This window comes from Mustela lutreola, chromosome 1 (assembly GCF_030435805.1).
Source record: "Mustela lutreola isolate mMusLut2 chromosome 1, mMusLut2.pri, whole genome shotgun sequence".
NCBI lineage: Eukaryota > Metazoa > Chordata > Mammalia > Carnivora > Mustelidae > Mustela > Mustela lutreola.
In genome coordinates this window covers 182193332-182218432 of record NC_081290.1, presented here as the reverse complement: position 1 = coordinate 182218432, position 25101 = coordinate 182193332, and the positions used below count along the sequence as shown (strand labels likewise).

General features: G+C 43.6%; 1 protein-coding gene and 1 long non-coding RNA gene across 2 annotated transcripts in view; both read right to left on the bottom strand.

Annotated features, from left to right (window-relative positions):
• The window catches only part of LOC131828735 (uncharacterized), a 32153-nt gene extending 22272 nt beyond the window's left edge, over positions 1 to 9881 (bottom strand). The window contains 5 exon segments of the mRNA XM_059169733.1: positions 654 to 1194; positions 1196 to 1264; positions 1266 to 1469; positions 1686 to 1879; positions 9714 to 9881. Coding sequence (XP_059025716.1) covers positions 666 to 1194; positions 1196 to 1264; positions 1266 to 1469; positions 1686 to 1879; positions 9714 to 9881 — 1164 coding nt within the window. The 3' untranslated portion in view covers positions 654 to 665.
• Positions 9882 to 14095: 4214 nt separating this feature from the next.
• The window catches only part of LOC131835532 (uncharacterized), a 68795-nt gene continuing 57789 nt past the window's right edge, over positions 14096 to 25101 (bottom strand). Inside the window, exons 2-3 of the long non-coding RNA XR_009355225.1 lie at positions 19515 to 19646; positions 14096 to 14847 (exon numbers count right to left, since the gene is read on the bottom strand). This is a non-coding gene — a long non-coding RNA (uncharacterized LOC131835532). The remainder of the gene's footprint in view (positions 14848 to 19514; positions 19647 to 25101) is intronic.

Below are 25101 nucleotides of genomic sequence, written 5' to 3'. Positions count from 1 at the left end.
AATTTATTTATTTTTCTCCACTTTGGGTTCTTTGGACGACTTCAGTATTTGTAGATGTGAGAATGTATGTTTCCCATATAAGTGGGAAACTAAAATTTGAGGTCATACCAACGTATGCACTTGAGATGGAAGTAACCCCATAAAATTTGATATGCAACACATGGAACTTCAGTAGTGCAGATTTTGGCCGTCTGATAACAAGCTTATCTATAAACAAAGATAATCTTTGCTTCTCTGTCCAAACTTACGAAGTGTTGCTGCCATAGAACTTTTTACCATGTCCTTAAAAAACAGATGATTCATCCTTTCAGACAATGTGAAAAAAAATAACAAAAACCAACAAAAAAATTTCCACCCCACAAAGAAATATTAATCCAGAATTATCAAATTTTGAAGTCTCATCGGATGAACAACAGGAACAGATTATGGACAACTCTTATTTTTTTCCCTCAGTAGCACTATAGCAATTCATAGCGTTGGCCAAAAGAAGATACAGTTTTCTCATTAAAATTTGTTCTCATGGGTCTCAAAATTCTGTGACAGATTTTTGATGAAGTTGTTTCCATCAAAAAGTACTGATTTTAAAAACTAATAAGTTGAAACTGCCACGTACACACACACACCCCAAATGGTCCACAAAACATTTTCCTTACCTTCCGATGGTTTTACGAGGCACTATCATGAACCACTCTTTTATTATTAAACTTAAATGGCCAGTTCTGGGACGTTCTTCCACCACTGATTAAGACGGCAGTGGTGGTATCAGGGACAATATCCATTTGGCCGTCTGAGCTTACAGACTTGGTGACCCTGCTAGCTCCAGCTGCCTTCTTGTCCACTGCTTTGATGACGCCCACAGCAGCCATCTGTGTTATGTCACGAAGAGCAAAATGAGGCAGAGGATAGTCAGAGAGGCTCTCAACATGCATGGGCTTGCCAGGAACCCTATCAACAACGGCAGCAACGCCAGATTTCAAGAACTCGTGGCCATCTTCCAGCTCCTTCCCAGAATGACAATTCATCTTCTCTTCCAGCTCAACAAACCCGTGAGCAACAGGAGCTTAGAGGACAATCCAGCAAGGTGCACAGCCAGCATTAATTTGGCCTCGATGGTTCGAGATGATCCCTTGAGCTGTAAAGCCCGCTGCTTCCAATGGTGGGTCGTTTTTGCCGTCACCAGCTGCAGTGCCACGACAAATCTGGGACAGACATGTTCTTGACATTAAGGCCCCCCTTGTCTCCAGGAAGGGCTTCATTCAATGAGCATTTCAACAGAGTTTACTTTAGCTGTGCTGTTGACTAGAACAGCGGGACCATTAAGGTGCCGTCTGGGAGCACCCGTCTCTGCAGGGACAGTAGCAATACCACGACTTTGCAGATGTCCCAGAGGAGCAGATGCCAGGGCTTGTCCGCTGGTGGCAGGACGCAGTCTAGAACTTCCGGAAGCGTGGCTCCACTGGCATTGCCGTCTTTACAGATGACTGGCCAGCCCTCGAATCAGAGCACGTTTGCACTTGACCCCAGTATGTGGTCTCCATTCAACATAGAGTCTGGACACAAATGGACACAAATGCTACTGTGTTGGGTTTGTAGCCAAGTCCTTAATGCAGGTGCTTTTTCCTGATTTCCTTGTCCCTCTTTAGGCTGAAGCGTGGCTCTGTGGAATCCACTCCGTGACCACCAACGATGAGTCGTCTGACAGCCAGTGTGTAGGCCAGAAGGGCACGCTCCCAGATCTGCCCACTCTCGGAGATGTCTGTTTCAGAGTCAGCATCGCCAGCAGCAACGATCGAGAAGTCCCGTCGGTGGAAGGTGCGTCTGTGAAGTCAGTGTCCCGGGGCACCGTGATGGTCGCGTACCACTTGCTGGTCTGGAATTTCTACAGGGGTGTATCAATGGTGATACCATCTTCACATTCCACTTTCGGGGTATCCGAGACCCAGACATACTTCAAGGAGCCCCTTCCCACCTCAGCAGCTTCCTGCTCCAATTTTCCTGTGGTTTTTTTGTTGATCCCACCACTTTGGAGATCGAGTGCTGGTAGGCCTGTCCTAGTCCACGTGTCTAGAGACAATGATATTAACGCGAATCTTTTCCTTTTCCCTTTTGGCTTAGATTTAGGGATGGTTTTCATATCTGTGTTCTGGTGGCAAATCCGTTGTGAAAAAAATGGGTTTGACTCTGGGAAGACACTCATTCCTCTGAGCTGTAGGTTTCTCATCTGTCAGGAGAGAGAAGAAATGCATTATTGGTTCTGTTCCCCGTAAAATGGCTCGGACGGTCAATGGGGTGCCCTGGGAAGGAGTGCGGAGCTAGTAATCAGATACCTGCACGAGATGTACCTCGGTGGGCACCCTGCCTCTGCCACTCACTGGCTGTGTGCTGTTCAGTTAGCTACGTACATTCCCAAGTCTCAGTTTCTGCCTCGATGCACTTGTCTTCCCAACTATGCCTCAGGTGACTTTGAGGGGGTTAAATATTTTAATCTAGTAGAGATGGTTGATAAATATTACATCTGCCTCTTTCAGATTTAAATTATATTTTTTGGCTTAATTTCCTTCTCCATAACCTTGCAAGAAAGAAATTTCTAGTTCTGTTTTAGAGAGCAGTTCAGTTTCGTGCCAACTCACCGCTGTGGAGCAGAAAAATAAATAACGTGACGTACATTAATTTAAGTTGGTATTTCATCAGTTATTTGGAATTTAACAGTGATATTCCATTCTATATACTGCTATCATTACTGACTTTAATGTACTCAGTATTAACCAAGAAAGCTCTATTTAGAGAACGGTAGCCAGAGAGAGGATATATTTTGCCTACAGACCATTTCATTATTATACAATTTCTACACCTAATATAGTAATGTTTCCTCAACATCATATAATATAGATAATGTTTCCTCAACATCAATTCTAAATCCCAGGTCAATTTATTTTAATAACCCTGGAAAATATAGTAGTAGTGGAAGTCCTGCTCCCATTGTGTGTGTGTGTGTGTGTATCTTGGAGTAATTGGAAGTTCAGTAGCTTCACTCCTATCACCACTAAACCAGGGGCAGCTCCACTTAGACTTCTAGTAAAAGGGTGGCCCACAAAGAAAGAAGGTATGAAGTCCTCAATTCTTCTATGAAAATGAAGTCCTATTCTTTGTCTGCATCATTGTCCAACATTTCTCACTAAATAGACAGCTGTCATCCAGATGCCTTGGGTAGAACTTCTCCCTAAGGACCGATTCTCCAGTCTCATAGAAGAGTACCAAGAGAGAAGGGACAGGTCTTCCTGTTCCCTTTCCGCTTATACTTCTGGGTCCTTGGGCCTTCGACTTTAGTGAAGTTTGACGATATCCCCAATCCATATCAATTCAGTGTTCTGAAGACTCATCCAACTCTGCAATCTGTATTTCTCCATTCACTCCACTCACGCTGATCCGGGAATCATCAGCTCACACGGTTGTTCAGTTTTCACAGGGCCGGGGTATCTCAGAGGGGTGTGGAGGAGAGCTGAGACTAGAACAAAGGTGGCGCTGCTATGTCAGGAAAGAACAAAGGGGCTGGTGATGAGGACCGAGAGACATGTGTTGACCAAATTTTGGATGAGGTGGGGTGCGTGGGTGGCTCAGTCCATTAATCGTCCGACTCTTGATTTAGGCTCAGGTCATGATCTCGGGGTTGTGAGATCCAGGCCCACAGTGGACACTGTGCTGAGCTTAAGAGTCTCTCTCTCTCCCTCTGCCCCACAACTCCCACCCCGACTCATGCACATGTAGTCTTTCTTTCTCTCCTTAAAAAAATTTTTTTTGGATGAGCTGATGCTCTGACATAAAGCGGGCGGCCAGAATCTTGTTAATGTAACTGGGACTCAGAAGTCACACAGTTGGAATGAATGGTCAAACCCAGCAGAGTGCCAAGTGTAACAGAAACACATGCGCGTTCCTCTACTTGCCCAAGAACCGGCAGAGGGCTGAGCGAAACAGAGACAAGGACCAGTCTCCAGGGAACGAAGCCCTACACTCCGCCCTCTCTTCTTCCCTTTTTCCCCTAAAGTGACAGTACGTCTTTAACATTTTTCTTTTTTTTTAAGAGTGGATTTCGAAAGAGCAATAAACTCGATCAACGTTTTTCTATCTGGACGTAGGAACCACGTGGCGGCCGACTGGCTGTCATCCGTGTGAAAGATCACCTTTCTGATTTTGTAGGTGACTTCAAATTCACTGATATAATAGTATTAATAGATACTATTATTATGTTATTACAGATAACAGCTGGCCATTTATTATGTAGTTATAGGTGTTTTACATGTACAGTAGATGGGTGGCTCTTGGTTCACAGACTCAGTTACTCTAGAGAAACAAGAATTTTTTAACTCAACTCAATTCTACACTCAATCCTCCTCCTTTCAGGTGAAGAGTAACAAGCTCAGGTAATTTTTAATTTCACCCTCTTTCTGGGGGGCTGAGAAAAAGGCCCTGGAGGGATTTACATGTGCCTTGGCCAGGAAATCAGGGGAGCGGGAGCCTTCTGGGCCTCCGCTGCCTGCTCACCTTGGCTTACCCTGAGACAGCATCTGGCCTGCATCATGACCCCGGATGGGGTCACACACATCAATCTGTGGCTGCATCACTTAAAGGCCGGGAAACTTTAAGAGGTGACGGGCCACTGTGCTGAGACTCTGTAAGAAGCCATTTCCTCTTCGGGGTCCTGCCACCTCCCCCGGGGGTACTGCCTAGAAAGAAGGGCACTTACTTGGCTCCTGGACTCGTCATTCTCTCAGTTCTCAGTGCTTCCTCCCTCAAACCACAGGATATCCTATTCTAGGAAGGGACTGGAAGAAGTGATGTCCCTTTGACCCCTGCTTCTCCCACACATTCTGTCTTCAAGTCATCTCCAAAACCCTAAGTGCCAACCCCCCACCCCCAGACAAGAGACAAAAAGTGTCCATTGGTTATTTCCACTTTTTGACCAGCTGCAGCCCTTCCCGAGGCAATGAGCTCAGAGTTACCCACAGCCTTGGAAAAGGGGAAACAGCCAGAGAAAAATGTGCCAACGTGGCCCTATCCCCACACTCACATCAAATTCTTTATTCTTGTAGCAGCAAAATTAAAAACAACGACGACAAGAACGGGGTAGGGTCTTAGATATTCGCATGAAAGGGTCCTGCCAAATTGGAGATTCTATAATTCTACTGCTCTCAGGCAAGGCCTGTTGGTTTGTGCTGCCAGAAAGGAGAGGAGAAGCCATGGGTAGCACTTGAGGCAGACAGCAATGGTGGGGGGCAGGGTGCTATCAGGCAAAGGGCTCTAGATACAAGAGTCCTTGGCAAGAGTCTTTTTTTTTAAATTTTTTATTTTTTATAAACATATATTTTTATCCCCAGGGGTACAGGTCTATGAATCACCAGGTTTACACACTTCACAGCACTCACCAAAGCACATACCCTCCCCAATGTCCATAATCCCACCCCCTTCTCCCAAACCCCCTCCGCCCAGCAACCCTCAGTTTGTTTTGTGAGATTAAGAGTCACTTATGGTTTGTCTCCCTCCCAATCCCATCTTGTTTCATTGATTCTTCTCCTACCCACTTAAGCCCCCATGTTGCATCACCACTTCCTCATATCAGGGAGATCATATGATAGTTGTCTTTCTCCGCTTGACTTATTTCGCTAAGCATGATACGCTCTACTTCCATCTACGCCGTCGCAAATGGCAAGATTTCATTTCTTTTGATGGCTGCATAGTATTCCATTGTGTATATATACCACATATTCTTGATCCATTCATCTGTTGATGGACATCTAGGTTCTTTCCATAGTTTGGCTATTGTGGACATTGCTGCTATAAACATTCAGGTGCACGTGCCCCTTTGGATCACTACGTTTGTATCTTTAGGGTAAATACCCAATAGTGCAATTGCTGGGTCATAGGGCAGTTCTATTTTCAACATTTTGAGGAACCTCCATGCTGTTTTCCAGAGTGGCTGCACCAGCTTGCATTCCCACCAACAGTGTAGGAGGGTTCCCCTTTCTCCGCATCCTCGCCAGCATCTGTCATTTCCTGACTTGTTGATTTTAGCCATTCTGACTGGTGTGAGGTGATATCTCATTGTGGTTTTGATTTGTATTTCCCTGATGCCCAGTGATATGGAGCACTTTTTCCTTGGCACTTTTTCCTGCCCTGGGCTCAGGATGGTGAGGCAACATGGCGGCCTTGGAAATTTGACGGAAGCCCATTATGGATGAACATTCGTTGATGCAGGTTGATCAGAGCCCGGCGATCAGGTTTCACATATCATAAGCCTCCGGCGACTTACAGCCACGCTGAAGAGATGGGACGTGTGCACCATGCTGGCACGGCGTGTCCCAGATGCCCTTGGTGCCACGGTGCCAGGAGTTTGGAGAAGGGGAAGAGCACGAGTCAAAAAGGCATGCACTTGTGACACTTTGCATCACAGCTGCCTCATGGAGCCCCACCTAAAAATAGTGCGTGCTCCACCTGGAGAAGTTCTGACCCGAGTGGCTATGCTCGAGTTCAAGAAAGATGGGTTATTCTTAGACCGTTCGTGGGAACGGGAACAAAGTCTCAACGCTCACAGCATCCACAATTAAGACTAATAATATCCGTCTCCCAGACATGTCCTCGAAGGTTAAATGGGTCCACACTGATGAGACTACGTGGAGGAAAGAATGCTGAGTGCCATCCTGACGTTTACTGGTATAGTTCTCCATTGTCATATATTCAAGACTGGTAGCAGGTGCATGTTGGTCTGTTAAATCCAGAGGGAGGTCCTTCCCTCTGCACTGAGCACCCTGGTGTTTAAATCACATTCTGGAATACCAAGGCACCCCTTTCTAAATTGCTATTTAAGACGAATGCCCTACCTTTTGAGATTTTACGTTTTAGAAACAGATTCAATCAGAGAAGTACTTGGATGTTGTAAATTCCTACACATCAACTCATCTAGTTTTAAGTTAATCATAATATTTAGGCGTCTTTGCAGAAATTTCTCATATTCTGAAAACAAGGCAATGATTATTTACTTCCTGGTATTATAATATGTTTTGGGGGAACTCTCTAGGACTTGCACAAAAGGAATAAATGCTGGTTTCATGGAACTCTGTTGTCGGAATAATGAATGCTTTAAAAATTACACTGAGTCAAAGCCTGTTCAATTCTCTCCCTCAGGCAGTGGAAAGTGAGCCCTAGTGAATCTTAGAAGGGAAGAAACTTCCTTTGCCCACTTCCTGTACATTCTGCAGAGCTGGGCTTCCAGCCAGTGTGAGCAGAAAATGACTAAGCTGTTAAAAGGTTAACAGTCAACATGGTCTTCTCAGCATCTCTCAAAGACACTTAGAAAACTAGTCGCAGGGAACTGGGTAGAAGCCAGAGAACCCCCCAGAGAGCACGCTTGAGCTGATGACTCCACATGATTACATATTCAAATTGGCTTGAATTCCCCAGGGCCCAGGGGGATGTCAGCGGAGGGAGAAAAGCAGTGGGCCAGGTAGGGGTAGAGCCCAGGAGGAAGCTGGTCTGGCATTAAAAATGTGCTGCAGATATTTCCCTGCGGTGAAAAAGTCCCACAAACATGACGATTTAGACAACCAGGAAAGAGCCATGTCTCTAAAAAACAAGGTTGAATTTCCAAGTGACATAGGATCATCTCTTTTGACACATTCAGAATTCTGTCTTACCTTAGCAAGGATTTCTTTTTCTGGACTCTTTCAGGAATAGCTTTTCAAGAGTCTCTGTGGGGTTAACACATACCTACCCTGCCCTCTAGACTAAAAAAGCCCAGGAATTAAGAGCCAATGTCCGTGACATTTTGGTTAATGGGAGATGGTGCTGGGGGGAACTTTTGAGTGTCAGTAGCCACATGTATAACCTATGGTTGTCCACACTAATGTGGTTTCAGAAGATTCAGGGTTGTGTCAGAGAGGGGGGCGCAGAGGCAGGGGAATTTGGAACACATAGAAAAACATAGAAAACATAGAAAATTGTTTAGTAGCCTCGTATATTTGTGACCTTTCAACGGCAAAACAGAAAAAAGGCCTTTGCAGAATCATATGTTTCAAATGAAAGAAACAGAATAAGGAGATATGCACAAATTGATAATAGAAAAATAGACAAAAATACTTTGTACGGTTGAAAATCTTTATCAAGTTTGCTATTTCACTCAGGAATAGATCCTTCCTAGACACGGGGGGTTAGTCACGAGAGGAGCAAACTGCATGAGGAAGAGGTGGGTAAAATAGGGATGAAATTGAGCAGAGACATGGAAATGGGGGGTCCGGACTCAGCACGGCGCTATCTAGAAGGTATGACAATAGGCCATAGCTGATGCGCTGTGCGGGAGACAGTGTCGGGAGGACCCAGCAGGAGGGTGATGAGGTGTGACCATAAACAATTTCAGGCAAGCAGCATTCAAAGGTCTGAGCACCACTGCCCTAGAGAAATATGGAATTTCACATTTTCTGGTAGTTAGATTTAAAAAAAGTAAAAAGAAACAGGTCAAATACATCCCAATGATATATTTTATTGACCCTGGTTCATCTGACATACTATCCCATCAACACACGGCACTAGCTAAAAGTTCGTGACTCTGAATTACCCAGAAATTAGTCAGGCTTTCGGCACCAGGGAAGCCCGTCAGACCCGAGGAAGACTAGCCTCGTAACGATGGACGGAAATGGATATGTTAGCTGAAAATTCACAGAGGAGCATACATCCATTAGGAAATTCATTAAAAAAATTCTACCTTCTCTGTAATAAAAGCTATACAAATTAGAATATCCGTGAGATACTATTTCTTACCTGTTAAAATTGCAAAAGGCTTTAACAGTCGCAGTTTTTTTTAGGTGGGCTAAAACTCTTATGCTTCTACTCGCGATGTAAACTGTTATAGCTCTTTGGGAGAACAGCTTTGAATTTTTTTTTTTTTGAACTTCTAAGACTTTACAACAAAAAATAGTAAAAACAATCACTTATTGAGTGTTCCTTATATCACAAATAATATGCCTGGCACTTTGTGTATTTTGTGTCTTTTAATTTCCACAACAACCGTAGGATGGAGCTACTATTATCCAGTTTGAACCCTATAAAAATAAACCAAAGTATGGAAAAATTTTACGTGTCAATATGTTATTATAGGGTTGTTAAAAGAGGCAAAAAATAGAGGCCCTCTAATCCGTGCCCCAACCCCGTCCCCCAAACACCTGAGAATAAGCCTTAATGTCTCAAAATCGAATGGGTAGCTAAGTGAAACTACGCGAAAGAATTGATATATTCACCCAAGTATTCCTAAGGAAAGAATATGTAATGGTGTAGAAAGATGCATGTCTTAGTCTGCCATTGCTCAATAACGCCGCATAACAAACAGGCACTAAATCCGGGCGCAGAGCAACAACACACATCTAGTTCTCATGCACACGTCTGCAGGAGAGCTGGGGTGGGGCTCTGCTTTGGGGCTCAGAAAAGCTGGTTTTGATTTCAGGCTCATGTATGAGACACTGTATTCATTTTGGAGCCCAAGGCTGAAGGGGGACCTGTTACCCAGGGCAAGTTCCTCTCCTGGCAGACTCCCGGGGCAGAAGACAGCAAGAGGGTCAGAGCATATATGCAGCACACTTTAAGTGTCTACTTGCCTCAAGGCTGATGACTTTTCATTGGCCACCATAAGTCATAGGGCCAAGTTCAAAGTCAAGGGGTGAGGAAGGAAGTACGCTTCCTGCCATGAGAGTGTGGCGAGAATGTGGGTACATCATTCTACTGCTAGGGAATAAAGAACTGGCGCCAGTCATTCGGTCTACCACAGTCTGGTCTCCATCCATTCGGTCTACCACAGTCTGGTCTCCATCACTGTTATTCACATCCTTCCCACAGATATTCATTCCCAACCCAACATCCCCCAAATCTTGTTCTATGATGCCATCGGGCTAGAAAGATAGCATTGCTCTATTTACGTCAACTCCAGATGTGATTCCTCTCGGTCTGGAGACCTTTGAACCAAAAAGACAAGTTATCTGTCCCCTCCCACACACGACCCAGAAAAGTGGAACAGGGACAAGATGACCACAATGAACACCCCCACTCTAACAGGGGAAGAGGGAGAAGCCTATAGCAGTCATGAGTTTATAGGATGGTGAAATCCTGGTAGGCAAATGCTGCCAGGTTCCTCTACCTTGGGGGTAGGGAATGTTCTTGGACTAGACTCCATTACTGCTCCCCGGGAACTGCTCCCAGACCCATCTCACTTCTCCCCAGACCCTTGTTTCCACTCTTCAGGAAGTCTTTCTTTGCCAAAATACCCTCCCTGGCCACGTCTGAACGTGGCAGTGGAGCATATGTCCAGTTCAGTGGCTGGGCAGGCTTCTCAGCTTGCTTCCTGTCTAAAGGGAGTTTGGGGTCAGGGAGGAACCCAGAGGTATCTGTATATCTCAAAGAGTCACGATCACTTTTAATTCAACTGACAGCATTTTTCTCAATACAGTGTAATTTTTCCTCCCTGTAAATCCTAGGCTTTCTGGGCTGTGGCTGTTCATTCTCAGTTTTATTTACAAACCAACCATGTTTTGTCTGACCTCATCTCTTACATCTTATCATATGTTTTTAAATTTGCAGTGAGTCACTCACCACGTCCACACTGTGCCTGGAGACTTGCGGACTCATCATTCCAACTTTATCACGGCCATTGTCTGTCTCTCACTCTGGGGCAGTAACAGTTTAAAAAAAAAAAAAAGTGCCATTGCTATTTAACATGGATCAACATTTTTCCAAGCTCCAATAACAATTTCCTGGTTGGCTTCTCCCCAGTCCCAAAGCCAGTGATACATATTTGGGGATTGGTTACAGCAGCACCCCACCTCCACTAATAATTTCTGTCTTACTCAGCTATTGCCATGTAACGAACCATTGCAAACTCTCAGCGGCCTGCAGCAGTAAACACCGGTTTCTCATTGTGTGCACTGGATAGGGCCCGGCTCGCTCCCGGCATTGAGCAGGGAGTCCGCTCCGCCCCGGTGGTCCTTCTCCGGTGCTGGCCGTGTGAGCGCTTCTCCTCAAGGACAACCGCATTTCAAGAGAATGCGTCCACCCACCACAGCACATTCCAAGCCTCTGCTTGGGCCAGGAGGTCTTCATGGCATCTTTATTCTGTATTTTGGAGGCTTTGACAGCTTCCGTCTTGTTGACCTTGGACGGACTGCTCTTCCAAGGTTAGCTGATTCCTAGAGATAGCACCTTTCAGATGCAAGCCAATTCACAGGCCTTAACCCCTACCATCTCCTTTATCAAGCTCTAAGGCGGACATCCCCTTGGCCCAATGGCCCTGTGGCCAGGGACCAAACAACTAAGGGGCCGCCCCAAGGCCACAGAGCGCACTGAATTATTCAAACTCACCAACCCTGCATATCCATCTTTGCTCATTCCTCCCCACAGAAACCACCACAGAGCTGTTGCTCACATTTTCCCATCAGGCCTTTCGCCTCCTGACTGAGCCCGGGGCTTCCCTGTGTGGCCAGTGGTACGGCATTCCCCCTTCTCTCAAGATCTGTGGCCAGAACAAACTTTCTTGCCAGCGATGGTTGTTTCCTTATCTGTGGGCCTTGCCATACCCAATGATAAAACCTATATTGACCACAATATTGTTTTGATCGACCTAAGTCACTTGGCCAAGTTCAAAGTCAAGGCATGGAGGGTAAGTACTCTCTGTGTCCCAGCTTGACAAGAGCGAATGCATATTTCTGTTAGAAGGGGGTGAGGGACTGGACCCTTCACCAGAGCGGCAACAGTGCGGATGTGCAATTCCATTAGGGGGGAGTGAGGAATTGTGAACAATGATTCAATCCGCCTCGCCTATATGTATTTATGTACATAAACGTAGATAAGAACTTGAGATACGCAACATGGTTTCAGATATGTAAAACAGAAACTATGCAGAGAAAGAAGACTTGAAGGAAAAGCAGTAAAATGTTAATAGGGTATATCTTTGGGTGCTAGGGCTGTGGATGATTAATATTATTCTTCTTTCTTCTGTTTTACAAATTGTCTCTCATGAGAATACATTCACTTTAAAATTAAAGATGTTCTATATTAACTAGAAGCTTCTAACGGAGTCTTCTAAGTATTAAACTAAAATTGCTTGAATATCTTCTGCTTAAGATCATGAACAGCAGAGGCAAAGGGAGGTTGCTACCAATTCTACCTGTGAGGACAGAAACAATCCAGGGGGCGCCTGGGTGGCTCAGTGGGTTAAAGCCTCTGCCTTCAGCCCAGGTCATGATCTCAGGGTCCTGGGATGGAGCCCTGCATCGGGCTCTCTGCTCGGCAGGGAGCCTGCTTCCTCCCTCTCTCTCTGCCTGCCTCTCTGCCTACTTGTGATCTGTCTGTCAAATAAATAAATAAAAATCTTTAAAAGAAAAAGAAAAAAAAGGAACACTCCAGAACAGGGACTCAAGCGGGGTCTGACATGTGCTGTCCTCTTTTTCTGTCCTATCTAAGCCGCAGGGCACAGATCCCCAGCACGGGCACCTGTTAGAAATACATACTTCCAGATTCTCCTGAGACCTATGGGATCAGATCTGCATTTCAAGGGCGTTCTCCCGATGGTTTGCAAGCACATGGCACTTTGAGATGCACCAACCTGTTTCACACCGCTTATAACAACATTATTTAAAGTCAACACATTTTTACTGCACGACTCAAAATGGTTAATGGGAATTATTATTATACAATGAAAAATGTGCAGGTAGTGGGATAGGGAGGCTAACAGACTGGCTGGCCCAAAGACCAAGTACCCATAATTTTCACACCATAAAGATGAATTATTCAATCTATAATATTTACTGCTTGCCAGTCTGCTGTGGGCCCCTGTTGCAGGCAGAATAGATTCTCCTCCCCATACTGTAACACAGAACTGTAATTCTGAGAGCTGTCAGTGAGATGTTAATGGGTGGCCCGCTGGATTCGTTCCCTACAGCTATTGTGATAAATCCCGCAAACGTGGTGCCTTATTGCAACACAAATTTTCTTTGCTTACAGTGCTGGTGGAAAGCCTGAAATGGGCCCACCTAGGCTAAAATAGAGGTGTTGGCCAGGCTGTGTTCCCCTAGAGGTTCTGGGGAAGGCTCTCTTTTCTTCCCCTTTCCAGCTTCTATAGGCTGCCCGCGTTCCTTTGTCTCCTTCATCTTCAAGTTTGGCAATGGCCTGTAGTGTTTCTTATACTGCATCACTCTTAAAACATTTTTCTCTGGGGGTACCTGGGTGGCTCCGTCGGTGAAGTGTCTGCCTTCAGCGCAGGTCATGATCCTGGGGTTTGAGATCGAGCTCTGTGTCGGGCTCCCTGCTCAGCAGGAAGCCTGCTTCTCCCTCTCCCTCTGCTGCTGCCCCTGCTTGAGTTCCCCGCCCCCTTCCCATCAAATAAATAAATACAATATTTAAAATAATTTTTTTCTTTGAATTCGGATATAGTTGACATATCCTGATATGTTAATTTCAGGGAAATGACATAGTGATTTAGCATCTGTGTTAGGCTGTGCTCACCACAGTGTAGCTACCCACCTGTCACCGTACAACACTAGTACGATGTCGCTGTCTATATTCCCTACGCTGTGCCTTTTATTCCCATGACTCACTCGTTCTGTATCTGGAAGCCTGTAACCTCCACTCCCCTGCACTCGTTTGACCATTGACCACCCCCCTCTGCCCTCCAGCCGCCGGCAACCAGCACTTTGTTCTCTGTATTTATAGCTCTGGTTCTGCTTCTTGTTTATTCATTTGTTTTTCAAATTCCACACGGAAGTGAAATCATATGGTATTTGTCTTTCTCAGTCTGACTTAATTCACTTAGCATTATATCCTCTAGGTCCGGCCATGCTGTCACAGCCAGCAGGACCTCATCCTGTTTTATGATGGAGTGACATTCCGTTGTGTGTGTGTATAGATAGATCGAATGATCTCAATCTTCTTTATTCATTCATCTCTCGATGGACACTAAACGTTGCTTCCGTTTGGCTACTGTAAATAATACTGCAGTGAACATAGAGGTGCACCATATTATTTCAATTTAATGTTTTTGTTTTCTTTAGGTAAATGCCCAGTAGTGGAATTATTGGATTACATGGTATTTCTGTTTTTAATTTTTTAAAAAAGATTCAGATATTATTATTATTATTATTATTGAGAGAAAGAGAGTGTGAACATGGGGGAAAAGGGGCGGAGGGAGAGGGAGAGAGTCTCAGTACACTCCCCACTGAGCACAGGGCCCAGTGCAGGGCTTGATCTCATGACCCTGAGATCATGACCTGAACTGAAGTCAAGAGTCAGCCTAACTGTCCGAGCCACCCAGGTGCCCCTCTGTTTTTAATTTTTTGAGGAACCTGCTTTCCAGTGGCTACACCAATTTACATTCCCACCAACAGGACACGAGGGTTCCTTCTGTATCACTCTTAAAATGACCCTTTTCTGCCGTCCAATTCCACTTTTTAATAAAAAGACCTTTTTGATTACATTGATCCTTCCTACGCCATCCAGGATAACCTCGGTATTTTGAGGTCAGTTGATTAGCAACCTTACTTGCATCTGCTATCTTAATTCCCTTTACGGTGTAAGTTTCCATGGATTAGGACATGGGCATCTTTGGGAGGCCATTACTCCGCCTGCCACACCCATGACATAGAGGTTTAATGGTCACATACATGTGCAAACAATACTCCTTCTCAGAGCTCCGTGGTGTCCAGCAGCGTAGCAGAGACCGTGAGGAATCCTGAAGTAAGGAAGCCTTCTTGACTCACACGTCGTGAGGCTGAGCTGGCGAAATCCAGGGAAATTTCAGGGAAAATGAAAGAACCGGTTTCTGCCCTAAAGGAGTTGAAGAAAGCTTTTTACTTTTTAATCATCTATTGCAAATTAATCCTGAATTCATTAGTGCTGAGGGAATGCAGGGCAGAAGAGTGAGTGAGAACATCTGTAGAAACCAGAAGGCCTAATTACCAGGCCTCTATTCCATTACGAGGCCACAGCCGAGTCCCGTGGTGGCTGTGGGCGGCTACGCTTATTTCCATTTTTACCAGTGACATATTGTGGCATTATGAATAATTTAAAAAATCTGTCCAGGTCACTTTCTTATCTCTGTGACTGTTTCTTATATGTAAAGTTGCATGAACAGTATCCCTTTCATCCACTACCACTGGAGCTTTTAATTAATGTTAAAATGCTCCCTAGCATCTATATGCAGAAGGAGTTATTGAATTTCAGGGCCAAATATTATGATGGTAATGAGGACAACTCGCCAGTATTTCATTATGTGTGCAACTTTTTTCATTCATGCACTGTATAAATCATCGGTGGCTGCTTACAGTATCTTCTCTATAGCCAGAACCACAAGCTTCTTTTATCATTCAGATACCTTATACTGAAAACTAAGAAATATGAACCAGAGAAAGTTGTGTCTTGCAAAAAAAAAAAAAAAAAATCCCAGAAGGCATTTGTTTTATGTGGGGAGCATAAGGATTGACTACAATAGAAAAGCTTGTGAGGTCTCACTTGTTCCAAGATGTATGCATGCAGCAATTATTCTATTGACGACAACCTGTTTTTATGATAATATATGACAAGCTATTCTGAGCCCATTCCACAGAGCATGGTATGATGCTTACAGTCTTCCCCAGGACCTCAAAGATAGACATTTAGTCCCTTGACTGGAAAAAGCTAAGGAATATAGGCATTTTTAACAAGAGAGATAAAGAACAAATCACTGGAATCGACAATGAACTAGAACTTGTCATTTGCAAGTGAAGGATTATCAGAGAGAGGTATTGCTGGGCACTCTGACTTCGAGTCCAGATTATCTTATTTATCTCAGTACAGATATGTCCTAGTGAGTCTTAGGATTGTGTATATGGCCCAAAGGGAGGGGGTCCTAGTTATTTTACAGTTTACCAGAAGAGGTTTTCCAACTCTGACCTTGAATTTGCCTTTGAGTCGCCAAAAGTCTTCAAGCAACTCGTCATGTGTCACGTGAGCACTGTCATTTTGGTTCTTAAGGCTCTCGTTGTTGGAGGGTACATCACACATTCATTTGACTTTAGAAATAAGTTAATGTAGTTGTTCTACCTGGGTGAGTATGCATGAAAAGAAAGCAGAAATATGTGTTAAAAGAAGACGTGCTTCCTGATCTTATAGAGATGAAACCTTATTCTTGTTTCACTCGAGTTTGGTTACAACTTTAAACCGAAGTTCTAGCCACATGGACAGAGTAAAAATGCCTCATTGAAATGTGTACTTGGTTGCTACCTGCAGTCACAGTTTCCAATATTTACTAGTTATTTTATGAAAGGTGATTTTAGTCCTCAAGAGCAGGATTTTTTCCCCCTTACTTATTTTCCCTCTACTTCATTTTTCTTAGAAGATATAATTTGAGCAAATAATTTGAAGACAGGTAAATAAATGTTTGGCTGAGCAGCTGAGAGCCAAAAGTTGATTAATATCCTGGTCTTCTGGGGAAGCCGAGTAACAAAAATACTTGATGACGTAAAACAAAACTTAAAGACAGGTGTAGAAGTCAAGCTAGAGGAATATAGATAGAAAAGAAAACAAAACCAAGTGTGAGCTCCCGCTTCAGACACACCCGACTTGCATAACACACGCAGGTGCTCATTCAGGCTAACTGGTGTACACACTCAAGCGAGGTGGTCACGTACGTTTGGTTCTATATATTTCAGAGGCCCACGAAATGGGGGAAAGAATCCCCGATGAGAATCTCTTGAAGGTAAAGAGAAAGCAGTTACTCAGTGGCTGTCTTGACTGTGCTTGACCATGAGGCAGGAGGAGAGAGTCAAACTCTGTCTCCATCTGTCTGTCTGTCATGCTGGATGGAAGGATATGGTCTGCGTCTAGACAGCTGAATTCTCTGGAGTCAGGTGTGCCTAAGCTAGAACTTTATTGGTCTCTGACTTGTGCTGTTCGAAGAACAGAACTTTAAAAATCTACTTATCTCTGTTATTTTTAGAAAGGAGGAGAGTAGTGTAAGTATCTGAAAACATCAGATGCTAAAACATCATTTTATTTTTGGCTTTTTAAACACGACCCTGGGACTTTAAAACAGAATCCAGTGTGTTTTGTTAGAGATGTTGCAACCAGTCACGACCAGCTGGCGCAGCGGAAAACAGAAAGTCACCAACAAAGGGAATTCTCGGTGAGAGCAAAGAGCTGAGGGAATGTCCTCACATCTGCTCACTGAGTCCTCTCAACGCAGTGTCAGTCGGACCAGATACACTTCAAAGTCCATTCCAAGACCCCAGGGTTAAGCAGGGTAGTAATTTCTCCTCTAAACCTCCTGTGTATAAACATGTAATTATTCTTTACCTGTCTATAGAGAAACCAACTTGCTCACAGCCCCAATTCCACTGATGGGAGGGGGTGGGGAACTAAACAAATTACGTAACAACACATCGCCGAAATTTAAATTCTAAGTAATTAACCCAAAGACTAAATTCTAAACCAGAAGGAAATAAGGTACTTTAAAATGGCAAAATTAAATTTGTTTGCTTGTTTCTTTTTCTTTCTCTCTCAATCTCTCTCTCTCTCTCTTTTTTTTTTTTTTTTTTTTTTGAGAGAGAGACAGAGAGAGACAAAGAGCTCACTCGTGAGCCGGTGGGGATGTTCAGTGCAGACCCCAGTGAAGGGCTTGATCTCAACGACCCTGAAATCATGACCTGAGCCAAAATCAAGAGTTAGACCCTTAACCTACTGAGCTACCCAGGTGCCCCTGATTTGTTTTTTTCTTACAATTGAATATGAATCTACAATTATCTCAAAATAAAAATTTAAAATTTAAAAAGCATAAAGAGAAAAAAAGCAATAAGGATTCTATATCTAGTACTTAGAACCTGGCAGATAAAAAGCACTTAATTTTCTTGAATGAATGAATAAGTCATGAATTTGAAACAAGTGAATGATTCAGAAATTGATATTTATTTAAGATTCATAAATCTTAAAACTTCTGGGAGAGGTAGAAATTTTCCTCTTCTATTTTCTACAAATATTTTAAGGTCTCTTCCCCTCTCTGTTCATTCTTCTTGTGGATGGACCATGGAAAGATTGTTAGAATGTGCTTGAGACCACAAATTGCTCATAGAAGCCAATTAGAAGATTTTCATTTTCCCAAAGAAATTTTATTCAACCTGTCCTTCCTTCCTCATTGATGATCATAGTTTCATGAATTTCTTCTTGCTTTGACATACTTGAGATCTGGGTCTCCGCTGGCACAGAGCACAGCAGCCACCAAAGCCCACTCCAAACGTCCATATCGAACCCGGGTTCCTGTTTTATGTCATCTAGCACCTGGGGAGGCTTTGGGAGATGAGTATTGTTTGGGGGAAGCAGGGTTATACTTTTGACCTGCTTACTGATGGGATTACCTGTGGGGACTCGCTCCGTTCATCTCCCTCTCTAAGTAGGGAAACAGTCTTGTTGCCAAGGAGACAGACAATCATCAGCTAGGCTACAGAAAGAAACCAGATCCCCGAGAACTCATCCTGGTGAGCAGGGCTGTGTCCATCCATACGACTCTGAGGCCAGGACAGTCTATTTTTCAAGTCATGAAAGAGCTGACTGGATTAATGATCGATTTATGCTTCTGAGGGAATCGGTATAAAACCATACCCAATAGTCACAGGGATGAGAGTGAGGGCCTGCCGGTCAGTGTGTCTTACAACTGAGGCAGCAGCTCCCTCTAGTGGCCAGAGTCTGAGCTGCAGAATGAAGAAAAAGGGCCTCTTGGAAATTGCACAAATCAAAGCTAAAAACCCACCACCAACAAAATAGTTTCTTTTTTGAGGTAGGTCCCAAACTAGCAGCATCTGATGTTCATGTGATGTACATTTTCAAGGCTTATAAAATAAGTCAGGCTTTATAGGCGCCAAGAGGTGATGGTGAGAGCGTGTGAGGTTATGGTCCGTAAACAGTGAACCAGATGGAAAACTCTCTAGAGGCCTGTTTGCCTTTGAAGCTTCTCCTCCAGACCCGCTTTAACCCCTGCGCTGTCAGATCTCCCAGTTCTCCCCAGTGAGTGCAGCCCATCACAGGCACGTTAAGAATTCAGTGCATTTGCCCTCATAGAGATCTGTGATCTGGTATCAGGCTTGGATTTCTCTGTGAAATTAAGTCAACAGATTCCCTTTCCCAATGGAAATACATTCCAAGCCCCGTTCTTTAAATGCAGAATTAAAGGCCATTAAATGTTAAGCATCACGGAGAGGTTAACATTGGTTAGGGCAATAAGCCTGCCCAGCTCAGCCCAGCTCAGCTCGTCGCTTAGAACCCTTGTCTCTGGGGCCTGGGGCTGGGTGCCTGGGTCCGTTGGGCAGACTCTTGGTTTTGGCTCAGGTCCTGATCTCAGGATCATGGGAGACTGTCATTATATTAGAGACCTTGATTAAAGTAGAGACTCCTTCCTACTTTTGGTATTTTTCCAAAAAATTAATTAAAATAATTAGACTTTAAAAGTTACAAGCAGCGGCACACACCTGGGTGGCTCAGTCGATTAAGCGTCGGCCTTCAGCTCCGGTCATGATCCCGGGGTCCTGGGACTGATGAGCCCTGCTCCGTGGAGAGCCTGCTTCTCCCTCTGCTGCTCCTCCTGTTCGTGCACTCGTGCTCTGTCAAATAAATCAATTAAAAAAAAAAATCTTTAAAAAACGTTAAAAGCGAAGACAAGCTTTTAAGAATTAAATGCCTAAGAAAAATGTATGTGCTGTACCTAATATTATTTAACTTCAAAGCTTGATAATATCATTAGTTGAATAATATTTTATTACTCATTTAAAGGTTACTTTGGTGTCAAAATCCAGGAAAGTGTACATGACTGAGGATTTGGTGTTGCTAAGTGTTAAGACTTCTGTAAGGTCTGTTGTGAGAGAAACATTTTCTTCTTAGTCTCTCTGATACTTACTTTTGAAAGGTACCCTTATATCAGGAAGAAGGCAGACACGCCTACAGATCAAATTTTAAAATTCCGACAACCTATCAGAGTATCTGGCACATGATAGGTATTCAACAAATCCACTTCTCTTATTTCCATTCTCCTTTCTGAATCTAAGAGCCTAGAAGCTACCCTGTTTTATTTCCCCAAATCAGATGAAAATATTTTTCGTTCTTCCTCCCTCCCACCCGCTCTTTCTTCCTACCTCTGTCCCTCTTGCAAGAGCTACCTCCTCCTCTACCTTCTCTCTAGCTGGGCTCAGTTGGAACCTGCTTAGAAAAATTAGTCATTACTAATAAACCTTGGGTATTTATGACTTCTAGCAAGCCCTCGATCAAGAAGTATTTAGACCTAACATGTGCTAGGTACGGTGCTCAGAGCTGTTGGAGAAAAGAAGAGTAACAAAAACTGTAAGACTACGTGGAGGTAGTAACTGGCTTGTGTAACGAGGGATCCCTACAGTTCTTTGAGAAATGACACTCCAGTGTTCAAGTTCTCCATCCCTCTCCCTGGCTGCTCCATTCTAAGTAGAAATTGGTTGTAACTGAGTCCATCATAATGTCCCCATTATCTTCTTTCTTTTTTATGTATTTAGCTTAAGACGGCTAATACAGGATAATGTATCTTTACTTTTTCTGATGCTGTTGGACGAGAAGAGGAAAAAAATCAATCCTGAGATTTGGATTCCCAGCTGTTACGTAATAAATACATACACGCACACACGCACGCTCACAACCTGAAAGTCTTTGAACAGAAGAATACTTGTTTTGAGCCTCTCATTCCAAATGTCCTCCTTATATGTGTCATTAAAAAATCCAAAACTCATGGTTTTGGGAAAATCATCTTAATTTTAAATATACCTTTCAGAGATATCTTCTTACCCTTCTGCTTCTCTTTCTCCCTTTCTCCCTCTCTCTCTCTCTCTTTCACACACACACACACACACACACACACACACACACCCTCTTAAATCATTTAATTTCATACCCTTGCATTGGTACAGGTTCAGTAGCAAGCTTGGGGACAGAGCAGAAAAACGGCCATTTAGCCTAAGAAACCAGGTTGCAGCTTTCCTCTACCAAGAAACAATCGTACATAGATGAGAAAATACTGAACAATTCTGACAGTAATCTAATGTTATCCACTTAAAAGTCATCTGACAGTTTTAAATATGGAGATTGTATTTTCTCATCCACATCAAAGGATATTAACACTTCTACAATTCCTTATGGCTATGTCAATTTTGATGCACATACTGCCTTTCTAAAGTGAAACTCAGCAGAAAAATATTCATAACAATCAGCAAGTTTGGACAAAACAACATTACTTTTTTTTTTTTTTTTAAAATAACAACTGAACAGCTTCTTAAATCATCAAAGTGTACCTTCACTTTTGCCCTTGGTTCCAGCTCTAACTTGAATCTGCATGTACTTCCTTGCCTAACTCTAGAAGCACTGCCTTGCAGTTTGAAGGTGAGAGCTCGGGACCATTGTGTCCCTCCAGGGCCAGCGTGTTTCTCAAGGTATTTGCTCAAAGTCCTGTGGCCAACTGGATTGGAGCAGAGCCTAGAATCCCTGCCTGGGACACTCGAGCCAATCTTCATGCTGAGCTGTTCCCTCAGTACCCGAGGACTCAAGCCTTCCCCAGTTTTTCCTCTGAGACCCATTCAATATTGTAAAAGATACACATGTGTGGAAAGGGAATGTGCTCCAGTATTAGAGCAGGAATGATAAATTCTACCCTTAGGTTCTCGGGCACAGAAATAGAATTCTCCAACACAGACATAAATAAGACATTAATGGGACCGTCCAGTGTTGAGCACAGTGCACACTATACTCTCTGTAATAAATTGTACTAATAGGAAAAAAAAAAGTACAATAGGAACAGGAAACTTTGCAGCAAGACCCAAACCAGACAAAAGAATGGTGAGTCTTCAGTAAGAAAGCAGTAAGTTATTTACTTAAGATACTCATAATTAAAACCTTGTATTACTTTCTGTTTACTTAAAATTATTACACCAGCAGAGCAACACGATTCTGTAATTTGCTCCTGATCCTTACCTGCTCCTGGAAGGCTGACAACCTACTCTGTTAGAGAAAAACGTTGTATGAATATGTTCCTTCTTCCATTTTATTTCCATAAGCAGCAGTTCAGGATTTTCCCTTGTGTCTCATTCAGACAACTGAGAATTCACATGTAGTACTGAATATCTCTCTTCGTAAAACATAAATGACTTGACTTCCTTTGCTAACTTTTTCAATTCTCCAAAAATTGAGGAAACCGTAAGGAACTGGTTTCCTGAAACTCAATTCTACGCAACAACGAGAGAGTTAGTGTGGGACGAGATTTCTGAAGGGAGGCTTAGCTGGTTCTATCTGCATTTTATGCTTTGCTTCAGGAAAGAGTCGCCCAAGGCAGAGAAATTGGAAGGCTAATACGCGTGGATAAAAGCACACCAAGGACCAGTAAACCATGTTGCAAAGGCAGGTGGCTTAAGAAGAATGATCGAGGATTTGTTTAAAAGTGTTAGCATACAGTTAAGAGCATGTCACCCTCGCATTCTCTCAGGCCAGAAATACAGGAAGTTCTGAGGACAGAAGAACTGAGGACAATTCAGAACAGTCTTCATGGAGGGAAAACTCCAGTTCGCTCTCACGAGTAAACTCCAGCTTCAGCCGGAGCTCAACAGCCTCTTTCGAAAAGGTTTCATATGCAAGCTGGTTGGAGGGAACATGTGGGAAATCCCAGAAACGTCGTTCTTATGGGTGCTTCCTAGAAGTTGTTTCAAATATAGTTGTCCCAATGTTGTCGAATATTAAAAACGGAAGAAAGCTCATTCTTAGTCTCTTATTCCGACTTTACCAAAGTATCCTACATACCGCTATTTCCACATTTCTGACCATTCCAATCACGAGCACGAATGAAGTGTGTGCTCTTAGCATTTGCTAACTGGGATGGACGTCCGGGTGGAGAGGGATCTAATGCCCCTCCCTTGTCCAACATTAGAACCACTGTCCTCTTCCTCGCTTCTCTGCTTGAGGGGCACCTAGGTGGCTCAGTGGGTAAAACAACCAACTCTTGATTCCAGCTCAGGTCATGACCTCAGGGTTATGGGATCGAGCCCAGCCTCGGGCTCTGTGTTTAGTGTGGAGTCGGCTTGAGGGTTCTCTCTCTCCCTCTCCCTTTGTCCCTTCCCGTGTCTGCAATCTCGCTCTCTAAAATAAATAAATAAATCTTAAAAAAAAAATAAATAAAACCTCTACTGGAATTTCACCTTCTCTGACATGTTTATCCAAATTCAGCCAAACTGACAGCTCCCATCCATGTTTCCAGAGACATAGGCCCATGTTGCGTATTATGACATTTTTAATGCTCTAGTATACGTATTTGTCTCTATGCTCTACCTCCATTAGGTGGTTAGATCATGTCTGGGTTGTCTCTGAAACCATCTCCAATGCAAGGTCTCATGAAAAATTTGATGACCGTTTGTCTTTGAGGAGCTTACTGTCCAGAAGAGAACATATTTCAGACAACCAAAAATCATAGGAGGCAAAAATTAATATGTTGATTCATTCAACACATTTTTATTAATTGCCTCTTTTGGCCTCGGGATAGAAGGGAATGCAACAGATCTGGGAAATTCTGCCTTCATAGAATTTAAAGTCTGGGCTTAGAGACGGCTACTAAGCACGAAATTATACAGATGATTTGTGAGGAGTGCAACAGTAAAGAAGTACAAGGTGCCAGGACTGGACCAGGTGAACACTGGAACACCGCGTTCAAATGCCCCGAGGTGATACAAGCTTGGTGTTTGGAGAAACTCACGGGAGACTGATGTCCTTGATGTGGGAATGGAAGGAAAAGATCGGCGAGAGATTCGTCTGTGGAACCGGGTGGGGGCTGGATCACGTAGGGGCCTTTCAGTCATGCAAAAATGTCTGGAATTTATTTTAAAATCACTAGAAAATTACTCAAGGCTATCACGTGCTTCATGATCACATGCAACATGATAAAAAAATTTTTTTTAAGAAAAGATTTTTCCAGCTGCATGTTGAATATTGCCTGTGGAGAGATAAGTTAGCTGTGTGAACAGTGATGGTAACCTATGACGGTGTGATGTGTCAGTCGCAATGGAGACCAGTGGATGACCCTGGTGGACATTTAGGAGCTAGATTTCACAATACGGAGAGATCAGTTGGGTCTACGTGTATGCACTTGTGTGTGTGTGTTGTGGGGATGGGTACACGGTGTTGGCTAAGAGGTGGAAGCGTGAGGAAGAAGAAAACGTCAAAGATGACTCCTAGGTCTCTTAACTAGCAACTCTGTGAATGATAGCATGTTTTTAAATGCCTATGTGGAAAAATTTAAGAAATGGAGGGCTGTCAGCCCCAACCTCACCCATCAACCTTTTCAATCTGAAATTCCTATAGAGTATTCAGGTGCCTCCTATAAAAAAGCAAGAGACCCTGGTGATGGTTGGTGATAGTGAATTTTTTAAAACGGGGGCAGTAGGGATTGTTGGGATACCAACTTCTGGCAAGGAATGAGACTTAAGTGCATTCAACTTGCAGGGGAAGGGGCTCTTGGAGCAGGTATTGGGGGCATGGAGGCCTGAGGAAAGAGAGCCAAGGCGGGTCTTCCTGGCTGGCCTGTGTAATAGTTTTGTCGAAGAGTGGGGTGGCCCTAAAAAGGATGTATCTTACTGTCTCCAGAGAAATGGACTCAGCCACTGTGTCACTGTAATCAAATCTATTCTCCTGTGCTCTCAGCTGAGCTCTTCCCCATCATAACGATCTTTCCAAACTTAAAGAGTCTCTTTGGGCTTCACTGTCCCTGTTATTCAATTTCCTGCCACTTCCCCTGAAATATCTAATTCCTATGCCCATAATGTATTGTCTGTGACTCAGCCCCTCTTGCTAATTAACGTAATACATTTAAAAAAGTGTTTCAAAAAGTTTTAGCTCTCTGCCACCCCCGCCCTCCACTTCCCTCCCTCCCACACGTTGAACTAAATATAAACCCGCTCATCTCAGACCGGTGAATCCCTCTCTAAAATGCACAAGATGGCAGTAGAGGAACTCCTTCCCGGCAGTTGGAAGAGCTGCTCAAAGAGAATGCATATGAAAAACGGT